General features: G+C 39.1%; 1 protein-coding gene across 2 annotated transcripts in view; it reads left to right on the top strand.

Annotated features, from left to right (window-relative positions):
• The window catches only part of Cybb (cytochrome b-245, beta polypeptide), a 52,515-nt gene that overhangs the window by 12,122 nt on the left and 17,062 nt on the right, over positions 1–23,331 (top strand). The window contains exons 2-7 of one of the 2 annotated variants that reach the window (XM_006527565.3): positions 6,341–6,439; positions 8,467–8,562; positions 9,891–10,001; positions 18,601–18,685; positions 20,366–20,511; positions 21,869–22,059. In XM_006527565.3, the coding sequence (XP_006527628.1) occupies positions 6,395–6,439; positions 8,467–8,562; positions 9,891–10,001; positions 18,601–18,685; positions 20,366–20,511; positions 21,869–22,059 (674 nt within the window). In that variant the 5' untranslated portion in view covers positions 6,341–6,394. Of the gene's footprint in view, positions 1–6,320; positions 6,440–8,466; positions 8,563–9,890; positions 10,002–18,600; positions 18,686–20,365; positions 20,512–21,868; positions 22,060–23,331 lie in introns of those variants that run through there. The other variant, NM_007807.5, reaches the window with a different exon arrangement.

Genomic DNA, 23,331 nt, shown 5'->3' with positions numbered 1-23,331 from the left:
ATGCCAAAAGGACATGGCTGTTGATAACACACCACAGAGACATGTTTTGTGTGAAATATAACACAAATAAGCTGCACATAGCCTCCAAGACAGAATTGGATGGTTCAGGAAGATCTAAGATTTCCTAAGACAGGTGCAGCTGCCATCCACCATAACTCCCAGGCAGGAAGAGCATAAATAAATTTTATGCCTCAGTCCAGCTTTTTTTTTTAAATATTAATAACAGGGGGTAAATTGTAACCTCCCCCAGCCTAAAGCAGGCTAAGCCAGACCTTGACCTTGCTGCCACTAAGGAGATTACCTAGGGTGGAGCCTTCCTCCCTAGATCACTCTATTGTTCAGTCACTGCCGCTGTTCCCCTTCAAGATACTGTTACCTGCTGGGAGGCCACTGAGCTACTCTGGAGAATACACCCTATCCTGCAAGTCGTCACTTCTGCAGCTGGATGAATTGGCGGGAATGGGCCTCCCCACCCCCACTCCCACTTTACAAGCGCATTTGCCATTAAACATTTGAGCTTTGATCAGGAAACTTGATTTAGCTCCATTTTTCTCTCGACCGCCTAGTTCTCTCTCTTTCAGCTCCAGTCTGCCTCCCAGGTGTATCCTGTTTCTTGTGAGCTGCAGGTCAGCTTCCAACAATGCATAAGACATCCTTGTCGGGTCTAGAAGATGCTATATAGCATCAGTCATCCCAGTCTTATTCCTTACAATCTTTGTGCCCCATCTTCTTTCATGTTCCTCAAGCTTTAGGTGTAGGGGTTGCGTGGTAGGTATACAAGGTTAGGACATGTCACTTTTGATAATTGGGTTTTGTCAATTTGATAGAAACTAGAGTCATCTGAGAAAAAGGAACCCCACTTGAGGGACTGCCACTAACAGCCTGGCCTGTGGAAATGGCTCTGTGACAGTTTTTGATTAATGGTTGATGAATGAGGGCCCAGATCACTCTGGGTGATGACACTTGGTGGGTGGTCCTGAGTAAACAGTGGAGGAACAAGCCAGTAAGTAGCACTCCTCAATGGCCTCTGTTTCAGTTCCTGTCTCCAGGTTCCTGCCTTAAACTTCAGCACTAACTTCCTCCAGTGATAGATATGATCTGTGAGTTGTGAAATGAAATAAATCTATGTTGCTTTTGGTCATAGTGTTTATCACAGCAACAGAAAGCAAACAAGAACAGCACATGGTCACTTGTTCTCTGAGCTTTGACTAGTTGTGGATCTCTGGAGTAGCTGCTGTAGCAAAAATGAAGCTTCTTTGGAAAGGGAAGAGAGCTACACTTATCTGGGTATAAGGATAAGTGATTGGAATAGAGTTAGAAATGTATTGGGTTGTCCTCTAGAGCCCGTGATTGCCCCAGTCACAATTGGTTGGTTAAGTTCATGGTACCAGACACAAATTCCTTCCTAATAAAGGTTTCTTTAGTGTAATTAGACAGATTTCAGTTACCCAGAGATAAAAGTGCCACAGTTGTACCATTCAGAATATTTTGCCTGGCCAGTCATTGCTGTGGTCTGTAACCTTTACATCTGGGTAGGACTTCTGATCACATTTTAACCTCAGTAGTTTCATAGCATCTTCTGATTCTGTAAGACCTAGGCATTAGAGAGGAGGCTTCCAAGTCAGCTCTAGCTCAATTCCTCCACAACATGGTATAATTCTAGTTCTGATTTTTAGCACATGATAGGAGAGACAGACTGTGGCCACACCAGGCATACATCACTGACAAAGAGGAAGAGAAAATGATTTTATTTTTGTTCCTCCGAAGTAAAAAGTCTACCACAGGATGCAAAAACACTGATTGGTTTTGTTTCCATCAAGAGACCCCAAGTGAAGTCTAAAGGGACGTCTCAATAGTAATCCTTTGGCAAGGAATGTGGGACCACATCACCTATAGATGTTGATTTTGTCAGAACATGACAATTCTGGAAAATCTAGCATACACAAGCTAGCTACAGAAGAAGGAAAATGCACTTTGATCAGCACCAGTAAGAAAATTCATTGGGACTTTTGATGTAGTTACAAATCTCCCATTCTGTAGCAATTTCCATTCTTGAAATTGTGGGAATTCTAATTTGAAAATTGAGCTATCAAGACAGAAAGACATAATCATTCAGGAAGTGAAATCGGAGACTATTCTGAAACTCGGGACTTCCTTTCTTCCTTGTTTCTAGGGCTTGTGAGTTCATGCTTAAGTTTTCCATAGTCTAACCCAATGTCAACAGTTTCAAGACACAATGGAAGCTTAAGGGATTAGACAAGATGATCCCTTAGCTAATACCCATTAACTAATACTGAGGTTTAATGTCTTTTTATTCTCCTTGTGTAGTCAGTGCTACACAGCTAATCCTATTGTTCCTTTCTTGCCCTTGCCACCCGTGTTTCTAAGAGCAGCATACACTATAGCTTTCTTAAAGTCTCTTCATAGGGCAGTTAGTTTCCATGGAAGAAATATTTTACTTTTCATTGCAGGTGATCTTCTCATCTGTGAACCTGATTAAGGCAAGAGCTCACAGAAAGGCTCCTCCCGAGTGCTGTGGCAACTTTCAGAAAGAGGAAAAACAATAGAAAGGAATGGCTGCTTATCCGTGGAAAAATACTTCCTTCACGTACTTTCTTTCTGAACTTTTTGAGGGAAGGAGAGGGAGGGAGGAATGTTCAAGAGACATGTTTATGAGAAGTAGAAAATACTGTTTCTTCATATGTGAACATTCATGGTACTCTCTTTTCTTCCACAGGTTTAGCTATAGCACAGGTTTCAGAAAGCTGATCAAAAATGGTGGGGGAAATGTGACGACTTAGCTAGAACAAGAGAAGGTGAACCATTAGGTAGAGAAAGAGAAAAGAGAGGAACCATTGGGTAGAGAAGAGAAGACCTTGTTGAATTTTGAAAAGCTTAAAGTCATTCTTAAGAAAGAGTCTGAGAATGGAGAAGATAAATAGAATTTATCATGTTTATGGTGTTCTATTGTTCTTGAGGCACATAGGACTCTTTAGTTATATGAAATGATAAGAAGTTGTCAGGAGCCGTCCAGGGTATGTTAATAAGGCTAGCAGGTGGCCTTCCTGGAGGTGTTTTTGCATGGTCTGAGATGAGTGAGCTCAATGGCAAGGTCCAAAGAGACTTTTTATCTCCGGACTGCTTCTTGCGGCTGATATGCCCTTCCTGTCATTATAAAATTAATATAACAATCCCTGGGCATTAGGCCACCCATCAGATTTCCTGAAGATCAACATAAAGATGAAATTTTATGAATTAATGCTGTTTAGATGAATTAATCATTCTATAGAATTCCTGATTTGTTCAATTAATTTTAGGAAGAAAAATTTAATAGATGGTTCTAGTTGGTTTGTTAGAAAGATGTAATAAAGTTAGAATCAAGAATAGTACGTGCCCACTCCTCACAATAGTAAGTAAAGACTGCATAATAAGAAATACAATGAGCTTTCATAATTACATTAAAAAGAGATATAGGCTTGGAACAAATTTGTATTCAAATTAAAAACATTTAGGTCCAAGGATATAGCCATGTGTGTGCACTATGATAAGGTAAGGCCATGTAAAAACTTTTTTTAACTTATAATGAGCATATTAGAATGAAACACTGCTTTGAACTTAATATCCACCTCCTTTTGTAACTCCCATTTTATGTAACATTTTATTTCTTAGGTAATTTTCCAAAGAACTTTTTGTCTAAGAAGGTATAAAAAGGCCAGAGGAAAGAAATAAAGTTGTTGGTTGGTTGGTTGGTTGGTTGGTTTGATTTGGAGGACTCTGACCCATCCATCCATCCATCCATCCATCCATCTATCCATCCATCCATATTGTCCATATCATCCGTATGTTTACGTCTGTTTGTCTATATGTATGTGTGTAGGTATGTAAGCATACATGAATACTTGTGGAGTGTATGGAATAGTTGGTTGGGCCCAACATAAATATGAATGTGTTAATGTGTGAATGAAAATGTAAATGTGTGTATGAATATCTGGCATATCTGCCAGTATAAAGCATCTTAATTCTTTCCTTTTCCTTCCTCTCTAGTTCATAGAGTTAACCAGCCTAGCCAGAGAGGCTCTGGCTGCTTTGCAAGAGAAGAGAGCAAAAGCAATAAATCCTTATTAATTAATTATTATTAATTATAATTATTTAGTTATAATTATAAAATAATATATAATAGAAATATTTATAAATAAAAATAATTATTTAATTCTAAAATATAATTATTATAATTGTTAATTATTATTAATAATTATTATTGACTAATCACCCCACTGATAGCAACAAGTGTCAATAGATCCAGAGACCTGCAGCTTCTGGCCTCAGGATAATTTAAAGTCAAGACATGCATATGTTGGTATAGAAAGCAACTTTTACATTTACAAGACCAAGCCCCTGCTGACAGTCTTCCCCCTAGGCTGCTTCAGTGAGGACCCAATCCCGGGATAGGTCCCAGGCAAGTACTCAACTAAATTGGCTTGTTTCACAATCGAATTAAAACACAGAAACCACCGTATTTCAACAGAGGGACTTTCACACATGGATGATGGAAAAGTGGAGAATCCCAACAGGGGACAAAAGTCAACATATAAAAAGAATAACAGCAGGAAGTGGTTACCTCTCAGTCAGAGAGGAACTGGAAGGTGGCTGTCTAATTTGCCACCCCCACTCACCAGCAGGGGCCATCTGGCTGCATGGAGCCCTGCAGTGCTGTTGACTATCAGATGCTTCTAACACAGAAGGACTGGCTAGCTGAGGGAAGCTGGATGCCCAGCAGTAATGCAGTCACCTGGTGAATGCCTCTTCAAGCAAAAATCTGCAGAGAGAAACATTGTAGCTTCTCTTTCAGTCCAGTTTCTCGAAGCCAGCCAGAAGCTGTCGATCTAAGCTGGCAGACAAATGTAGCTCTCAATGAAATACATGTGAAGAGGGCAGTGGACAAACAAATCAGGGAGCAAAAGAGCACAAAACCTCCTCACACTCTGGTTTTTGTAAACCCGTTTCTTTGAATCTATTTTGGGGATGAACCGAGGAGGTCAGTTTGCCTTGATGTGGGTTTTACATGTTCTAATTGCAACGGAGAACGTCAGAATACCTTGCTTAACTATCATGCAGTGAAAAAACCTACTAGTTTACTCATTGTCTCAAGCCCAGAGGCTGTCCATGTACTTTGTAGAGAGCAACTGAAAGAGTCTGTGCCTCTTGTTCTTTTGCCATTTTGCCGTCTTCCAGTGATCCAATTTGTTTCTTGAACTTCTCTCTTAGATGTAACGACTGTAGAGCCCTGCTTGTGCAGTCAGTCAACTTTCACCACACCATCAGGTTGCCTTCATAGCCTTCTGTTTCATGTCTTGAAGCCTGAGTACCTGCCAGGAGGTAGTTGTGTTCCATTTGGCTTTAGCATCTACCGTACACTGATGTACCTTCGATCTGACCATGTTTACAAGCTTAGCATATAGAAAGTCTACCTGGGACCGTGATTGTTATCTAAACATTTTGGTATTTCCATTGCTGTAGTCCTATGTGGGGTGTTTAGGGTGGAGGTGACAAATTTAAGCTTGTTTTTGTGTTTCCTGGTATTGTACTTACAAGTGATATCAGTTGTTTGGACTTCAAATAAGCAACTGTATTATTCCTTGGCACTGTAACTGGGTCCAAGTAAATTCACTGTTCTGGGTCTCAGCTTCCTCATTTATAAATGTAATCATAAAATAGAACCTAATCTATAGGAATTGAGTTGTAAGAATCAAATGACTTGATGTATATGTGTGTATGGTTATGTTTCTGTATATATGTATATATATATGTGTGTGTGTGTGTGTATATATATATATATACACACATGATACCATTTTAGGTACCTATATCCATTTTAAGATATAAAATTGGCATCTGATAATCATCCTATAACTAACATCTATCACTCCTTTTTAACTTTACCCAATGAGAATCAGTATTGTTGGAAGAGCCTGTGAGAAGAACATGTGTTTTATCTAGCTAGTTGGATAACTTGAAAGTTCTAACTACATAACTAGTTATTATTAAAAAAAAAGTCACTGTCTAAAATACACCCACAAACTACACAGATAATCTTATGAATAATAAAACAAATTTTAAAACCTGACAAATCGTCTCTGAGTTGTAGCAGTAGCTTTCATTTTCCAGTGTATTTACTTGTGACTGAATCACAAGATCTTTTCTCTTTCTGTAGTTTTTGTGTGGTTTGAAGTTTTAAATTTGTTATGGGAACAGCCTTTCAGTTGGCCAATGATTAGCTAATTTCTGATAATAGAAAAGGAAACCTATTGCCCCAAAGCTGCTGTTTTCATTTCCTCATCAGAAGAAGAAGCACAGTAGAGAAGAGAGGCAGAACCAACACTTAACCTTTGCTAACATGGGGAACTGGGCTGTGAATGAAGGACTCTCCATCTTTGTCATTGTAAGTACCCAAACCAGGTAACATACATTTTTTGATATGTTGGAGTTCTCTTGGAATGTGAACTAGAGCAATGGCTTTTATTATTGTTGTTTGCTTAAGAAATATACTTACTCTGGGAACAAGCATCTGCTTGCAGGTAGATTCGGTTAATTTTCCCATCCCAGGCTTCTTAATCCCAGCACGCCTTTAATCCCAGCACTCGGGAGGCAGAGGCAGGTGGATTTCTGAGTTCAAGGTCAGCCTGGTCTACCAAGTGAGTTCCAGGACAGCCAGGGCTACACAGAGAAACCCTGTCTTGAAAAAACAAAACAAAACAAAACAAAAAAGTTAAAGATACAAAATATGCATCAGCAGCTCTCATTTTCATAGTTTATTTCTGAGTTCCTAAGACTATGAAGTTAGCCAGCATTTACCAGAGTGCATAAAAGATACTTCATACTAAAAATTCTAATTGTGAGAAGTTTTTTCAATTACTCAAGGGTAAGTTTCTTCACTTTTTATGTTAACTGCTTTAAATGGTCAATTAAAACTCTACTGTTTTCTGAATAACATTTATTCTTATGGATTTTGTAGATAGGAAAGTTGGCTCTATTTCAGTCATAACACCAAAATAAAGTTCTCAAGTTTCTTTTTAAAACAAGCACATTTTTTTCCCTGTGCAGTCCAAACTGGAGTAACTTGTGAATTTTACAACAAATGGAGGTAAAAGAATTGAAATAAACTATCTCGTTTCATACCTATGAAGTATCTGTATTATATGTACTTTATACACATATAAAGTATGTATATAATATGCAACCATATATAAGAAGCAATTTTAGAAGGTTCTAATAGCTATTTGATTTCTGTTCTGAACTCTTAAGTTAGTGTTCTCAGAAAAACAATTATGGATGAGTTGAATAGGAAGAAATGTGCTATCTAAATATTGTTGGCTAACAGCTCATGAAACATGATATTAAAAGGTACTTATGAATGGAAGTTTTGTAAGGATTAACCATGTAATTAATGCACAGAGTCAGAGTTCTAAAGAAATTAATAAATTATTGGCATGGTTAAAATTAAAACAACAAATATTTTATTGAAACATTGTTCATGCCAACCCACCATGCTAATGCAATATAGACGCGTGAGGATTGGGAACTCTAGTCTTCCGTCCTTGCTACCACTTTAAGAGCAGGTGACTCAGCTAAGGAACAAGTTGAACTCTAACTTTCATTCGAATTACGGTTTCCTCAGGAAGTGACCTTTTAAATTACCTATGCATATACATGAAAGTAAAACATGGCTTAGCAATCCAGAGTTAGGGAGCACAGCAACGTAATACAACATGGAGTTTCTATAGCAACCTTCTGCGTAAGGAGAGACTGCTAAGAAGCATCCATGGGTATTCAATAGTTAATACTAATAACTAATAATTTACTATTTAAGGAAAAACACCATGAAGCTGAAGTAGAACACTGAGCAGTATCATTCCTTGATAAGTTTGTTGTTGGGATCAATGTGAACTTAAAACCTAGAGCATTTATTTTATTTTTAAATTCCATGACCTTCATCCCCTTGCCCACACTCAATATTCCGTCCTTTAAAAATTAAGGAAAACTTATCCAACAGCAAGCTGTGTGTGCTGCAGGTGACTGTCATCTGTGAGCACAGAGTTCAATTTCCTACAGGTCATGAGACAAGAACAATACCTTATTTCCATCTGCTCTTTACTCCCCAATCACTGTTACCTGTCTGAAGTTAAGATGAAAAGAAGAGGAAAGAGAAAAGAGACAAGAGAGACTGAAATTAATTCAGTATGTTGACCAGGTAGTGAAGCAATCATACAAAACAATGAAGGAAGGTAAAGACAGTTCCAGAAAAGTGTAGAGGCGCTGTAATAGGAAAGAGCTGGCACTGAGCTGGGTGCACCCAGCCCTGTCAGAGTCTGAACTTGGGGAAGTCCTGGCCTTCATTTGCCTCCAGTCTCATATGGAATCTCCCTCTTGAGAGATATAAACCTCATACAACTTTTCCTGTTTGTGCAGCTGGTGTGGTTGGGGCTGAATGTCTTCCTCTTTATCAACTACTACAAGGTTTATGATGATGGGCCTAAGTATAATTATACTCGAAAACTCCTTGGGGTAAGTATAACTTCTGCCTCATGCAATCTTGGCCAGCTCACGCTTGCAGTCCGTTGTATTCACACATATTCCTTGTTAAGTTTTTGAGTAAATCTCCTGACCAACTAAGACAACACCACCAGCTTTATCCCCCCATTGGAAATTCTTTGGCAAGAGTCCTTTATGGCCTGCTGGTGTAACAAGCTGAAGTATGGCAGAGGGTCCTAGCCACATCCCTACCCACCAATATGTGCTGAGCTTAACATTGAAATGTCTAGAATAGAAAGCTTACTGAAGAATAGAAAGCTTACTGAGAGCCACAGGGTGGCTCTGGTGTGACAATTGGAATGTTCTGGTTTTTTTTTTTTTTTTTAAGTTTGGTGGCACATTTGGGACACATCATTTGTTCCATTAATAATATGTTATAATCATGTGTATAACTCATATCAAACAATCATGACACTATTAAAATGGTCTCTAATGCATTAATGGTGATCTGTTTTCTCTATATAATAAATAGGCAACATCTTTAGATATTGCTAAACCGATTTTGCCCAAGTGTTACACCATACCAACTTAAGTTACAGTTAAGGACTAAATGCTAAGGGAACTTCGTTTCAAATCAAAGATCTAGTTTTGATACTGACCTCATGTTAATGGTATATGTGCTTAAAGCTTTAGGAGGAAGTAAGCCGATGCATGCAACTTACTTTAAAAATGTATCCAATATATAAGAGGTGGGGTGGGGGAAGCTCAAAGGATAGGAGTTCTTGCCGCATAAGCATAAGGGCAAAACTTTAGATCCCCAACCTCCATGTAAAAACTCGCATGGTCACATGCACCTATAACTCCACTACTGGGAGAGGAAGGGAGTAGCTGGGTCGGTAGGGTCCCCAGAGCTTGCTGAACACCAGACTAAACAAAAAACAGTGAGCTCCCAGTTCAAGGTGAGACCTTGTCTCAAGGGGATAAGACAATGCAAATAAAGGAGACACCTGATATTCTCTGATGGAGAACTGGGTGGAAAGATAGATCTGTGATAAAGTGTGCATAGGAAAATTTAAAAACTGTGGTCTGGGAGGTGAATAAACAAGAAGTCAAAGTAAATGTATCCCACCCACTTCTCCTCAGGTTTGAACTTAAAATGTTGACTTGGAGTAAAAAGGCAGTTTCAAGTTTAAAACAAAACATATAAGTAGCTCCTAAGAGAAACTCCTCTGCTGTGAAGGAAATTTCTTTCCTGATCTCTTGGAGGAGCTTTTTAGGGTCCCATGATGAGACTCTGGGGAAGAGGAATACGGGTATTCTGCTCACCAGCCTCTCTCTACTGCTTCTCCTCTCTCATATAGTCAGCACTGGCTCTGGCCCGGGCACCTGCAGCCTGCCTGAATTTCAACTGTATGCTGATCCTGCTGCCAGTGTGTCGAAATCTGCTCTCCTTTCTCAGGGGTTCCAGTGCGGTAAGAGCAAACACTCTGTCTACTGCTTCACATTGTTGACCATCACACCAAATGCTCTTTCCAAGGAAGAGCCAAGCAATGCTCTGTAAAGCTCATCTTGTGTAGAATATTCATGAGCTATGTCACGTCACATGCTGTGATATACGTCATGTACATCTGCATCACCATCTACTTATACATACACATACACATATACATATATAGATCCATCCATACATATATTATACTATTTGAGGGCAAAAGTTCCTGGAATATCATTTAACTTGGAAACTTAAAAAAGCGGCTAAACAAACATATACCAACAATAGTAATGAAGTAAATATGCATGCGTAGGGGTTTATGAGCCAGACATATGACATTTAGGAACTAAGAGTTCAAGAATGTTTTTAAAATCATGTCAGAGAAAATATATATATTTTTTTGTATAACATCTCAAGCAATTCAATCACTGCACAAAACAATATGTTATAATAAAATATAATTAGGAATAGTTTACTCCTATATTGGCACATGCCTATAATTCCAAAAATAAGGAGCCTGAGACAAGCATATCTTATGTATGTTTGGAACCACCCCAACCTACATAGTGAGTTCTAGGCCAGCTTCAACTACATAGTGAGATCCTGTTTATAAAACAAAAACAAAAGCAAATCAAAACAAAAAGAAAGAAATGCAAAGAGTGGCTAGCTCCATGAGATTAGAGATTTCAGAGCTTTCTACGTGCCCAGAGTCCCTTTTGCCTTCATATAAACACTCTAATGGGCATTAAAGTGGTGCATTGATGTACAGGAAGTATTTTCAAGCTGTAGGATTCTGTATATATTTTTTTTTTTACTGGTAGCATTATATGAAGATGAAAATTAAGTTAGTGATACTTATTTAGCACACATGTTCAAATAAATATGGCACAGAGCAAAATATGGTGTGTCCCATAAAAGAAAGTATTGGAGAGAAGGTATCCTGACAATGGGCAGGTGAGGATTCATCAACACCTAGAATTTGCTGATAAAATAGAAAAGTATTATATATATGGAGAAGATAGCATGGGTGTGGTGAGAAAATCTGATTCTCAAAAAATGAGAAATAATATAAAACTTTCTATATCAACCTTTATTGCACTCTATTTAAATGCATTTATTGGGCAGGCAGTTCAATGGTATAGTGCCTGCCAACCATGCATGAAGCAGTGGGTTGAATTGCCAACACCAAAAGAAAAGCAAAGGATATTTAGCCAATGTATGAGTTGATGGCTAGATTGTTTTCCTTTAGCTTCTATGAGCATTTCTGTACTTGGAAAATGAAAATGGACACTCAGCTTCTATCTGGCATGAGAGAAAGAGGGATGCGGCATTCTTTCAATAGGAAGTAATATAGAAAGAGTGCCCAAAAATGGACAGGTTGAACATGTCACTCAAGGCAAGGACATGCAGCATCCTAAGCTTGGTTAGGGTATATTTTTGTGTAACTAGTCTTTAAAACCTAATATCAGCAAGGCATTGCTTCACTTTGGATGCTTTGCTATTCCCAAGAAATATAAGGGTTTAATGCCCCCTGGGGCCTGGCCAGCTACTTCTGCAGAGCTGGTGAGCTCCAGATTCAGTGAGTTTTTGCTTCAAAAATAAGATGGAGACCAATAGAGAGACACTTGACATTGACCTCTAGTCACCACACAAACACGTCCACCCACCTCCTCTGTCTTTCTCTTTCCTAAAATTCTACAGTGTGTAAGTAAAAAATCACATTTAAAGGAAAATGGAAAGCAAATTATTTCTGTGAATATACAGTAATTTTGGTGGGCAAATGTCTAAGATAAGACTGGGAGAAGAAAGGAAGGATTTTGCTGGGAAAACCAGAAAGTTAAATAAATGTACTGCTAAAGAAGTACCACTGCATTTGACAATTACCAAATATCTGCACTAAATGCCAGTCACAGGTACAACATAGCCTTTCACTTGGCCTTACTTTCCCTAGTCATAGAAAATCCCCATTAATCTTTAAAATGAGTTTTTATTTAAAAACAGACCACACTCAGCTTTCCCAAAAGGGATGAGTAGATAACAATTAAACTTTGATATTACCCACCACTTTATAAAATACCATTTTGTCTTAAACATACTTCTTAAAATCCCTCTCAGGGGTCTCATTTTACATGAAGACTTGGGAAGAAGGGGAGTCGCTCAGTAGTACAGCATTATCCTAGCATGTGGGAGGCCCAGAACCCACCTTCAGCCCTACAAATCCATCAATAGTTGAACAAAATGTTAGAGTCACTTTGTCCAGCAGCAAGACAACAGGTCAAACAAACTAAACCAAAAGAAGAATGGTGATGAATCCTTTAAGATTCTCTGGAAAAAGCCAGGTCCCTTATCTCTGGAAAATACTGTGTGATAAAGCTTCTTTATTAAGTCATTAATTTAATGTGTCACTATTGTGCCTTGCAAACCATGGCAACAGCCAATAATAGTATTCAATGTTAGCTGTTCATCATAAGGTTTTCCAAATAATCTACTGAATAGAAGAATCCACAGAGATGAAATCTCACTAGATTGAAAGCCTGACTACCAAGCTACCCATCTTTGAAATAATATAAGAGCCAGATGAAGGCTTGCTAAATGACACCATTGTGCAATATCTTTCTGTTTTTATAGAGACATGATTTGGGTACTTTAAAAAAAAAAATCTCCCTATCCCTATGCACATCCTATTTTTATTTAGAGGAAGTAAAGTGTGAAAAACAGGCAGTGTTTTCACTGAGGTGGTCAGTTAAGAAATCCGTGTTACTCCATAACTCAGAGTTGCATTGCCTTGAATGGTCATGCTCCATGAGCAGCACATATAAAATGTCAGCGTTGGGGCATCTTGTCACCCACGGGTGAAGACCCTCATGAGGAACTTTAATAGCAGTAGTAAATTGGAGGAAAGCCAAGCTCTGTACCCAGATACATCTTCACACAGAAAAACAATTTCCTCTTTCTCTCTCTCTTCCTTCCTTCCTTCCTTCCTTTCTTTCTTTCTTTCTTTCTTTCTTTCTTTCTTTCTTTCTTTCTTTCTTTCTTTCTTCCTTTCTTCCTTTCTTTCTTTCTTTCTTTCTTCCTTCCTTCCTCTCTCTCTCTCTCTCTCTCTCTCTCTCTCTCTCTCTCTCTCTTTTTCTGTCTTTCTTTCTTTCTTTCTTTAAATTAGCACACAAAATAATTTCTCCTTAGGGCATTTTTGTACCTACTTAATTCTGGTTGATGAGTCTCCCTGTGACCTCTTCTCCCTGTATCTCTGCCACCCATCTTCATTTATACTCTTCCTCCCCCCAAATTGCTCCTGGTACCTTCATAGCACCACTTCCGTTACCTTTCCCATTTCCCCTCCCTTGAAAGGAACGCTCTGGGCATGACATGCCCTTCCGAGGTTGGCAATCTGAAAGGTGGACTTTGCAAACAAAGTTACTTTTTCTGATTGGGATATAAATGAGTATGTTGTGACTAGAGTTGGAAATTGTAACAGCCACAGCTAACCAAGGCTTCATGGAGCTCAAGTCAAGGATGTGAGGTGGGAACACAAGCAGGAGTATTGGGATTCAAAGCCAGCAGGCCGTTTTGCTCCCCGAGCCTATTTGCTTTTGCATGTGTCAACTAAACACCTTGAACTGTCCCCGTGGCTCTGTTTAATATGCATATTTGAACCTGCTAAGTAACCCAGTCTAGAAATGATTGGGCTATAATAACTTAAGAACTTGTTCATGGAACACTGTGCTAACTAATTCGGTTCAGGTTTAGAGATGGGAAACATGTAGACCCTAGCTTTGAAACCTTCTGCTTATCTGGAGGGAAAAAAGCCCTCTGGCTGTGTAACCTTACCCTCCTCCAAAACCAAAACAAACCAACTAAATAAACAAACAAATAACAAAACAAAACAAAACCCCCAAAACCCAACCAACCAACCACAAAACCAAACCAACCAACCAACCAACCAAAAAAACACTGTGAGAAAAGGCTAGGCCTGAGTATGTAGAACCACCTGCTGAACTTTTAGTAACCTCAGTTTGATGTGTAGAAACAACTTGTGAACTTGTGACAGTTCTAATCTTCAGATCAGAATCAAACAGGAAGGTGAAAAGGCCTTTTGTCTTCTACAGTATTAGGATCAGATGGCCTCTTCATGGCTCTGCCTCTAACCATGTGGCCTCCTAGGGAGCCTTGTGCTTTTTTTTTTTTTTTTTTTTGACTCTGGGACATTTTAACAGGGAAGGAGGCCAAATACTGCACCTTTAAACATAAGTATACTGTCCTGGGTAGTTCTGTTGCTCAACAGTGAAGAGCATGCCAAGAGTCAAAGGCCTTAAGTCCCATCCCCAGTGTTGGGGGGAAAAAGAGAATGAATAGGCATATCTTTAGTAAAAGATATAGTAATGAATTAAAATTGTCCATTATTGACTAGTGCCCCTTTTGAGGTCTCTCTGTGTCCTGATAACTGGAGGAAGGACGGATGGCCACAAGCTTAAGGACCTTAGAGTCTTGTGGAAGAGATATAGACTAACTATGGGCCTTCAAAATTATAAGGAGCACTAGACAAAATGGCATTCTTCATATTTATCACACATTTTTACTGCCACTATATGCAGATATTTCTGATGATCCTTTGCCTGAGTTTTGTAGGCAGAGGTAAGCCTAGCTCTTGACATTTCACCTAAAATGTTTATAAATACGCAAGGCAAGCCCAGTAAGACCAAGCAGACATACGATGGAGTTACAAAAGCCCACAGTATACCCTACTAACTATGTAATTCATTTTACTTCCACTTTTCATTATTTTGAAATTCAGTTTCAATACAGCATAGAAATTTGCAAAGATGTCCCAACAATTGCCCTTGCACTATAATGATAGTTGATTGAAGTTGGGCAAGCCTCTTTGTGACAGTAAGAGAGAAACTTCCTTTTAGGAGTCAGTGGACAATAGCAAATGGATAGATCCCCGAGGAAGCTCTAAGGCCTGATGACAGCTTGGCTATTTGGGAGGTGGATGACGATAACTCAGAGGTGAGTCAAAGCACACACATGCTATTTGTAGGCTAAGGAGGAACAGAAAGGGCCCTGGCAATCTAAGAGAGTAAAGGCCTTCCTTCAGACCCTGCCAGCAGATCACCCTGCTCAATTTTCAGGAAGTGGTGAGGAGATCATTTTCTTGAAAGTTTAGTATCGGCATGCCTTGTTTACCATTCATGACCACATGGGAAAAAAGCACTTAGGGAAAATGAAGGATTGCTGCTCTGGTGGGAGCTGTGGCTCAGGCTTATTAATTTTTTTTATTAAAAATATGCTTTGTGTATACTAGATCTTAAGTCATAATGGTTATCTCTGAATGGGCACTGTTACCCAATCAGATCACTCCACTGTTCTGACACTGCATTGATTATTTTATTAAGTGTATCTGTCAAAGGCTTGTAAGGGGCATCAACATCTATTATTTCTCAAATTTAATTGATGCTGATGTTAGTGATAAAGATAGGACTGAAGTGACGCCATAGGAAGCCTAACAAAATCATACTGATTCTCTTCAAATTTGTTATGATGCTGGAGCTAGTGAATTTCCTCCTCCACCCCTCCTGTAAGAAAATAGAAAAAAGGCAGCAGCGAATGAGGACAGGCTCAGTTATCTGGTTTCCAAGGCAGTGAAAGTGTGGTCTCTTTGTATGACTAAGTAACCATTAAAGAAAATTTTTAAAAATATGTCCCATGTTGCTTTTTGTTCAGGATGCTTGCCCTCTCTAGCTGGAGAGTCAGCTAACAGGTAGTTGAGAACTTAGGTACACAATGATGCAAAAAAGCATATGATTCTAATAAAAAATCTCTCTCAATGAATACATGCCTCCTAGAAAGAGCTTTGATGATTAAATAGATGAGATAAGGTCCTACAGTTATGTGGTATGTCTGTGAGTCACCATAGACAGATACATATAAAGGCAAAATTTACTTTCTTATCACTGTTTTTAGCTAACTATACTAATTTTCATCCTGTGATTATTTTTGTTTTTTTTTGTTTGTTTGTTTTTGTTTTTGTTTTGTTTTGTTTTGTTTTTTTGAGACAGGGGTACTCTGTAGACCAGGCTAGCCTTGAACTCAGAGATCTGCCTGCCTCTGCCTCTGTCTCCCAAGTGCTTGGATTAAAGGCATGTGCCACCACTGCTCACTACCTGGACAGGTCTCATCCTATGATTCTTAAGAGTCCAATACAGTTTACCACTCCAGGAAGGATGTTAATATTTGTAACTTCTGTGCAGCAAATTGCCACAAATGCATTGATTTAGAACAGGAATCATTTGCAAGCTGAAAGTTGTGTAAAGCAGAGGTCCAGCTTTCTGTGAGACAGAGAAAAATGCAAGCCTTCTGAAAGTCTAGGCTCAGAGTTAAGAGTATCTTTCTAGCATGCACAAGGTCCTGGGTTCCATCATCAGTTCTGTACAATGAAATGAAACAAACAAACAAACAAACAAAACAACACCCAAACAAACACAAAATCTCTTCTAGGCCCTTAGCAAAAATCTCTATTCATTATAGTTGCAGGTCTGTGGTCCCTGTTTCCTAGCTAGCAGTCACTCCAAGGCCATTTTCTGATCCCATACTCCTCTTCCCACGTACCTGCCCTCATCTTCCAGAAAGCAACAGTAGCTTACATTCTTTTTGTATTTAAAGTTTCTGAATTCCTCTTCTTTGGGACTTCTAGAGTCTATGTGATAGTGTCAGATCACTCAGGGGGGAAAAAAACTTCCACTTTAAGTCAAGTTTGGACTTTACATCTGCAGATTTCCACTTTACCACATAGTATAACAAACTAAAACTACATGTCATCCACACAGGTCCCATCCACACTCAAGGGGAGAAGATTGCAAAGGGTCATTACAACTCCTTCCAGAATTCTGCCTAACAGAAGGACTTTTAAAAACTAGAGGAACATGGCAGTTAAGAAACAGGAGGCTATTTCCTTAAAACTATAAACGAGTTTGCTGGTTTGAATGAGCCCACTCTTAAAAGGCAGAGAGTGATATAACAATGACAGCTGAATGATAATGGATCCTTCATTGAGTAATTGCCACTCTAGTCCCTGTTCTTCTACATTCTCTGACCACTGTCCACTAAGGATCCTAATACTTCAATTATTGAATCTGATTTTGAGACATTTAGAATACTAGTGATGGTGTTCTTGTGTCTGATTTCATGCAAAGGGGCATAGACTTTTGATAGACAAATAATAAACTGGAATCCCAGCCAAAGTGAGGTTTTAATTTTTTTATCTATAACAGAGACAAGAATACATGCATTATTGCATTAAGTGATAGGTAAATTATCTGGATCACACAGGCCACTCAATAAAGCTTTTCTCCTTTATCTGGAATCCTTAAGGTTTTCCTTTCTAGTACTTTCACGATTCCAAGTGTCATCTTTTATGTAGCCTTCCTGCCTTTCAGGTGTGGTGCACTGAGAAACAATGGGGCAGATACAATTTTCCATGCAATCATATTTTTGTACAAAATCGGAATATTTTATTAAAAATAAGTAACCTCCTTATTTAAATTGAATGCAATACATAGACCAATGTATTGACAATACCTAAGACTGTTTTAGAAGTTCACTGACATCTTTAAAGAATTTTTTTTGGGGGTGTCAGTACATTTAATTTGGAGCAAAGCAGCTAAAATAAACACATGGCCAGATGTTCTGAGGTTTTCTTCTTTCTCTGCTTTGGGTACTGACCTTGACTCCAGCTTCAAACCCATGCACACTAACATGTGCAGGCAGGCCAAGAGCATTGGGGTACGGATTCCCTTTCTAGTTTGAATGTCAAGGTATCATATAAATTATAAAATACTGCAATATTGGTACAAACTATTCTCAGACAGTCTGGATTTAAATCCCATCTGTGCCACTCACTGGCTAAGTCACTATGAGGCAAGATAACCAATCATCTTTGTTTCATTAGCTGTTAGATAGCAATCATAATGGCCCCTCCTTAATAAAACTAGTATAAGAATTACATGATCCAACACATGTAAAAGGCTTAAAGCAGTTCTTTTCACAAGCTCTCAGTAACTTTCAGTTATTATTATCATTGATATTAATTATTAATATATGACAATGATCTTCCTTGTAATGTCGCTGACCTAAATGAACATGTGAGCCCATCCCCCCATAGTGTATATGAGCAACTGTGCAAGGATGTATTCACTTGTTCTAGACTCGTTCACTCATCTTTGTCCCAGAATCCTAAGAATGTGACAACAGACCAAGTCTTCATGAAGTTTTAGATACCTTGTTTACTAAATAAATTAATTAAAACTAGAAATATATTTTGGCAAAATTCAAAACTTTAGATAACAGTGAAAAATGTATTTGCAACAAGGCCTCATATTACTAGTACGAGGAAAGGAAACAAATGACTTAAGCTGGCTATCTGAACTGGGAGGGATGACTATCATCCCTTGTCATCAACCAAATGGATGGAAATCTATTCTACTCTTTGTAGAGTGCTTATGAGAATTACATATCAAGTATCTGGAACAAAGAAATCGTTCACATGAACAATTTCTACCATTCCTTTTTCTCTCCATCCAAAGTGTTGCTCGACAAGGATTCGAAGACAACTGGACAGGAACCTCACTTTCCATAAGATGGTAGCTTGGATGATAGCACTGCACACCGGTAAGTCTTGGAAGACATTTGAAATGCAGAGAGCGATCTTGGTGATACGTATGCAGGGCCATTAGGTTGGGATCGGTTGAGTTAAGGTTAAAGCATTCAAACTATTTCCTGATGTTAGGATTCATACCTTGGGCAGAATATTTTTTTAACCATAGGGTCTTCCTATATAAATAAAATATGCCATACAGTCTATCCTCATGTCCTCATTGTTTCCTATTATTTTAGTAAAAAAAAAAAGTCTGCTAGTGAACACACAAACATTTTTATTCATTTTACAAATGTTTTGCTACAGATGTGGACTTCATGGACTTTGCAATGAACCTGCAGAACTATGAGCCATAGTTGAAAATTATGAGCCATAATTGAAAGTATCTTAAGAAAACTCTTATTACACGCACACCTTAGTGATTATTACTATGATAATCATACCATGTTTGCATACAATGTGTATTTATATGTAGTACATTCTATATTATTATCATGATTGTGGTGGGAATGTTGTTGCGGCAAAGAATGTTCCTAGAACTGTTTACAATCTCCATGAATTAACTTATATCATTTATTTGCCAGAAAATAGGCAAGCATAGCAGTGAACAAAAACATCTTTTACTCTGGCTGTGGGGAGTGTATCTCTTAGGGAGGAAAGTGAGCTTAATGTAGAGGCGTTTTACTGACTCCCGATTCTTCTACCAGATTTTGCAGGACTTTGAGTTGTGGTAAATGAAAGCTTTAAAAGAAATGAGTGACAAAATCCTGTTAGAAATTAGCATGCTATACCAGTAAGAAGGCAGACATGTGTGCCACACAGCTTGGAGTTGATCCCTAATTCAGTTTCTACTTGGCTTAGGTGACCTTGGGCAAGGTTTTAAAACAAACAATGCCCTAGTTCCCTCATATTTTAGATGAGTTGACATTAAACATACTTATTTCATTGGTTTAATGGAAGGACTGAATGACTGCAAAGCAGAACAGGGCCAGGCCCCTAGGAAACTCTAGGCGAGTGATAGTGAAATAATGAATGCAATTTCTTTTTAAAAATTAATTAATGTATCCACTTTACATCCCAGTATTACTCACCCCTCTCCTCCCAGTCCTCCCTCTCACAGCTCCTCCCCCACTTCCCCTTCCCTTTTCCTCTGAGAAGCAGGAGGCCCCTGCTAGGTATCCCCTCACCCTGGCTCACTGAGGCCAGAGAAGGCAGCCCAGTTAGGCGAGCAATTTCTTTTGAACTTAAGAGCTTCATGCTGATGACCATGAGTTTGTATTATTTCCATTATGCCCACCACTACTCTCTGGAGGTGATAAAGCAGACACCATCACATGGGTGCGTTCTCATTTGAGTGCAAACACATTAGGCAAAAAGGGAAGCTGGGAATCTATCACATGTATACTCTTTAAAAAAATTGGTTGGCGGGCTCTCCTGAAATGTTCGTTTAACCCCTTCATTTCCCAAATGATGGAACCAATACCAGAAGTTCTGTATGGTTTGTCCACAGTAGCACAGGCAGGAAGAAGCTGACCTGCCTTGCTTATTGGGTTATTGGGCACTGTTTGTTTACTAAATCCCAAGCCCCATCCCTTTGGTTCTCTTTGGAGTCAGAGGCTGTGGCCAGAACCTTCCATTCTACTGATGTGTTTCATCCTTCTCCCCTCTTTGTGTCCCTTCTCTGCCCTCTTCAGCCATCCACACAATTGCACATCTCTTCAACGTTGAGTGGTGTGTGAATGCCAGAGTCGGGATTTCTGACCGGTATTCAATAGCTCTCTCTGACATCGGTGACAATGAGAACGAAGAGTATCTCAATTTTGCTAGAGAAAAAATCAAGGTAAGCCTCCCTTTTCTGATCAGATGTTTGCTGGGCTATTAAAACAGAGGACTTTGTTTTCCTGAGTGAACATAATAAATAAACCTATAATTTGTCCATAAAAACCAACAATGTAAGTTTGAGTTTAGAATATAAGTGTAACAAAAAAAAATGTCTCCTACCTACCTGGTCTTATCCCCAGAAAGGCACTCATGCCATTTTTATGAACTCAGTGGCTTAGGGAGACAGTTAAGTTCCCCAGTTGAATTTCAGACACATTTTTCCATGTTTACAAAAACAGCTATAAGACAAAGAACATTAATTTTGCCCCAAATTTTACATTCAAACTGACATAAAAAAAAAAAGCTGGCATGACTCGTGCTTTTTTTCTGTCATACCATGGATAATTTTTCTTTCCATCCTTCATTGTTTTCCCAAGGATGTCTATGGAACATATTAGTTTAACTGACATTGTCATGATCTGTCCAGCTTTCCTTGGGTCACGTGTACTGGCTCTGTGCTTCCTCCAGAATGTTTTCCTTTTTATTCACGTAATCCCTCTCCTCTTCTAAGGACTGCCTTGAGGCTCCCAGCATCTCTTTGTACAAGGATGAGATCGGAAAGCATCTGGATAATTACTGCTCCCTGAGAAGCTTTTGGCAAATAACCGATGAGTGCAGGCTTTGGCATGCAGCTCCTTTTCCTTTAGTTAGTACCAACTGTGACATGTAACTTAACTCTCAGATTGATTCCTCTATGTCTGAGTGGATGACATTTTCTCATCTTCATTCAATAGAATCCTTTGAGATTGGAGACAAAAAAGATGGGGGCAATCTCACGAGGCTTGGGACAGGGACATCTTCGCCCTTACCCTGTGCATCTCTATACATCCCAGCCTATAAAGTCAAGTTCAAGCTGTCCCTGTGAGATATTGTGTGTGTTTCATCTCCTCTGACCTGTTCCTCTTCACTGACAAGTTTCTTTTAGAACACCCTCCCTAAGTCATTTGTCTCCAAACTCTCATCTAAGGGTCTACTCATAATGAACCCAGCCTCAGGTGGCAGCTGTAATCAGAATTCATTGGCCAGCTATGTTCTGTAGCCTTTCCAAATCAAAGAGATAGAGCAGGAGACACTTTGAAGATATCTTTTAGTAAGTCAGTTCCCTGTAGTTCAATTCCACTACAATCATTTGAGTCTTCTTCTTTATCTATTTATCTGTGATTCTCCAATAATGTGAGACAGTTTAAATTTGAAAATCTCAACACCAGATCTGAGAGATGTGACTACAGCCACCAAAGGCACAGAAAATGCCTTATATAAACAGCTTTAAACTGGATGCTCCAGCAGTTCTGAGCCTGTGTGTTTCTATTTTCCAGAACCCTGAAGGGGGCCTGTATGTGGCCGTGACTCGGTTGGCTGGGATCACAGGAATTGTCATCACACTGTGTCTCATATTGATTATCACATCCTCTACCAAAACCATTCGGAGGTCTTATTTTGAAGTGTTCTGGTATACACACCATCTCTTTGTGATCTTCTTCATCGGCCTTGCCATCCATGGAGCTGAGTGAGTTTTCTAACTCCAATGCCAAATACTTTGTGTTCACTTTCTAGATGTATTGACCAAGGAAAGGCATAGCAGAGAACATCTGAGGTCAGAAAAAAAATCCCCACAAAAACAGCAATGGTATTTGCTTTCTTGCTGTACCCATCAAATTCATTATGAGCAATTTAAAATAAGCTTGAAATATATACCTCCTATATAAAGTACACTGGCTATGGTTCATCTCAAGGCCACCGTTTGTGTGGATTGTCCACTATATTTCTGCCTAAAGAGAAGAAAGGTAGTCTACTCTCTGCATGGCCATACCTTATTGAAAACATTGGTTTGGTCTTGCATGCCCACCACATTGCTTACTATGGATAAATCGTGAGTAGGTTAGGCAAAAATCCCAAAGTAGAGGAGTTAGTGATTAATCAGCTGAATTAGTTTCCTTATGTCCAAGTGATTTTTATTTAAGCCAATAATCGTTACCAGTTTCCTACTGGATAAGAGAATCTACTTCAGGAATTAGGGAGGAACACTAGCTAGAAAAATACATGGGCATTGCCTTCAAAATTTCAAATATGATAAAAAGTAATTAACTTCTACCAAGCGTTATGTCAGGTGCTAAGAAGTTGACATTCAATGTTTCTTTTAACCCTCTCATGTGTAGATGTGGAACCAAAAGCTAAAAATGGTAAAATGTGGGCCAAACCACTCCAGGCTGGTGAGTAGCCTAGAGAACAGGTGGTTTCGAGTGGGCTATGGTGAAAACTCTCATAAGGACAAACAGTTCTTGACTTTATGCTCAAAAAAAATTCTGCTTTAATATCGTTTCATTTTTCTACTCTTTCCCACCACCTGCCCATACAAGCCAAGGTCAGGAACATTCCATCATGGGTATAGAGTTCCAGGAAGGCAGAGGGAGGAAAGAGAGTATGGAAAGCTCAAGCCAAGTAACCTACAGGTGACCAAGTCTGGAGAGCGAAAAGAGGAAGGATGAGGAAAAACAACTGTGGCCAACTTCACTGTGTGTTCTTCATCTACTTCCTGATTTGCACCTCTGTGAAACTCTTTCTAAGCACTGAGAAGTCTGTAAGAACGGAGGGCCTCCCGAGTCTCCTAGAGCAACCGAGTGTCTTTCCCTGTACGATGCTCTCAATCCAGTTCTCTCAGAGAATCCTTCAAAGGAGAAAGCATGCCTTCCCCTGCCCCCTTCACTAGTCCCACTGCTTCCAGTTTAGTCTCCAAATGAATCAGGAAATCAAGACCCTTTGTAGTTACTATTTCTCAGAC

Source organism: Mus musculus, chromosome X (genome assembly GCF_000001635.26).
Source record: "Mus musculus strain C57BL/6J chromosome X, GRCm38.p6 C57BL/6J".
Classification (NCBI taxonomy): domain Eukaryota; kingdom Metazoa; phylum Chordata; class Mammalia; order Rodentia; family Muridae; genus Mus; species Mus musculus.
This window is presented reverse-complemented; position numbering and strand designations above follow the sequence as displayed.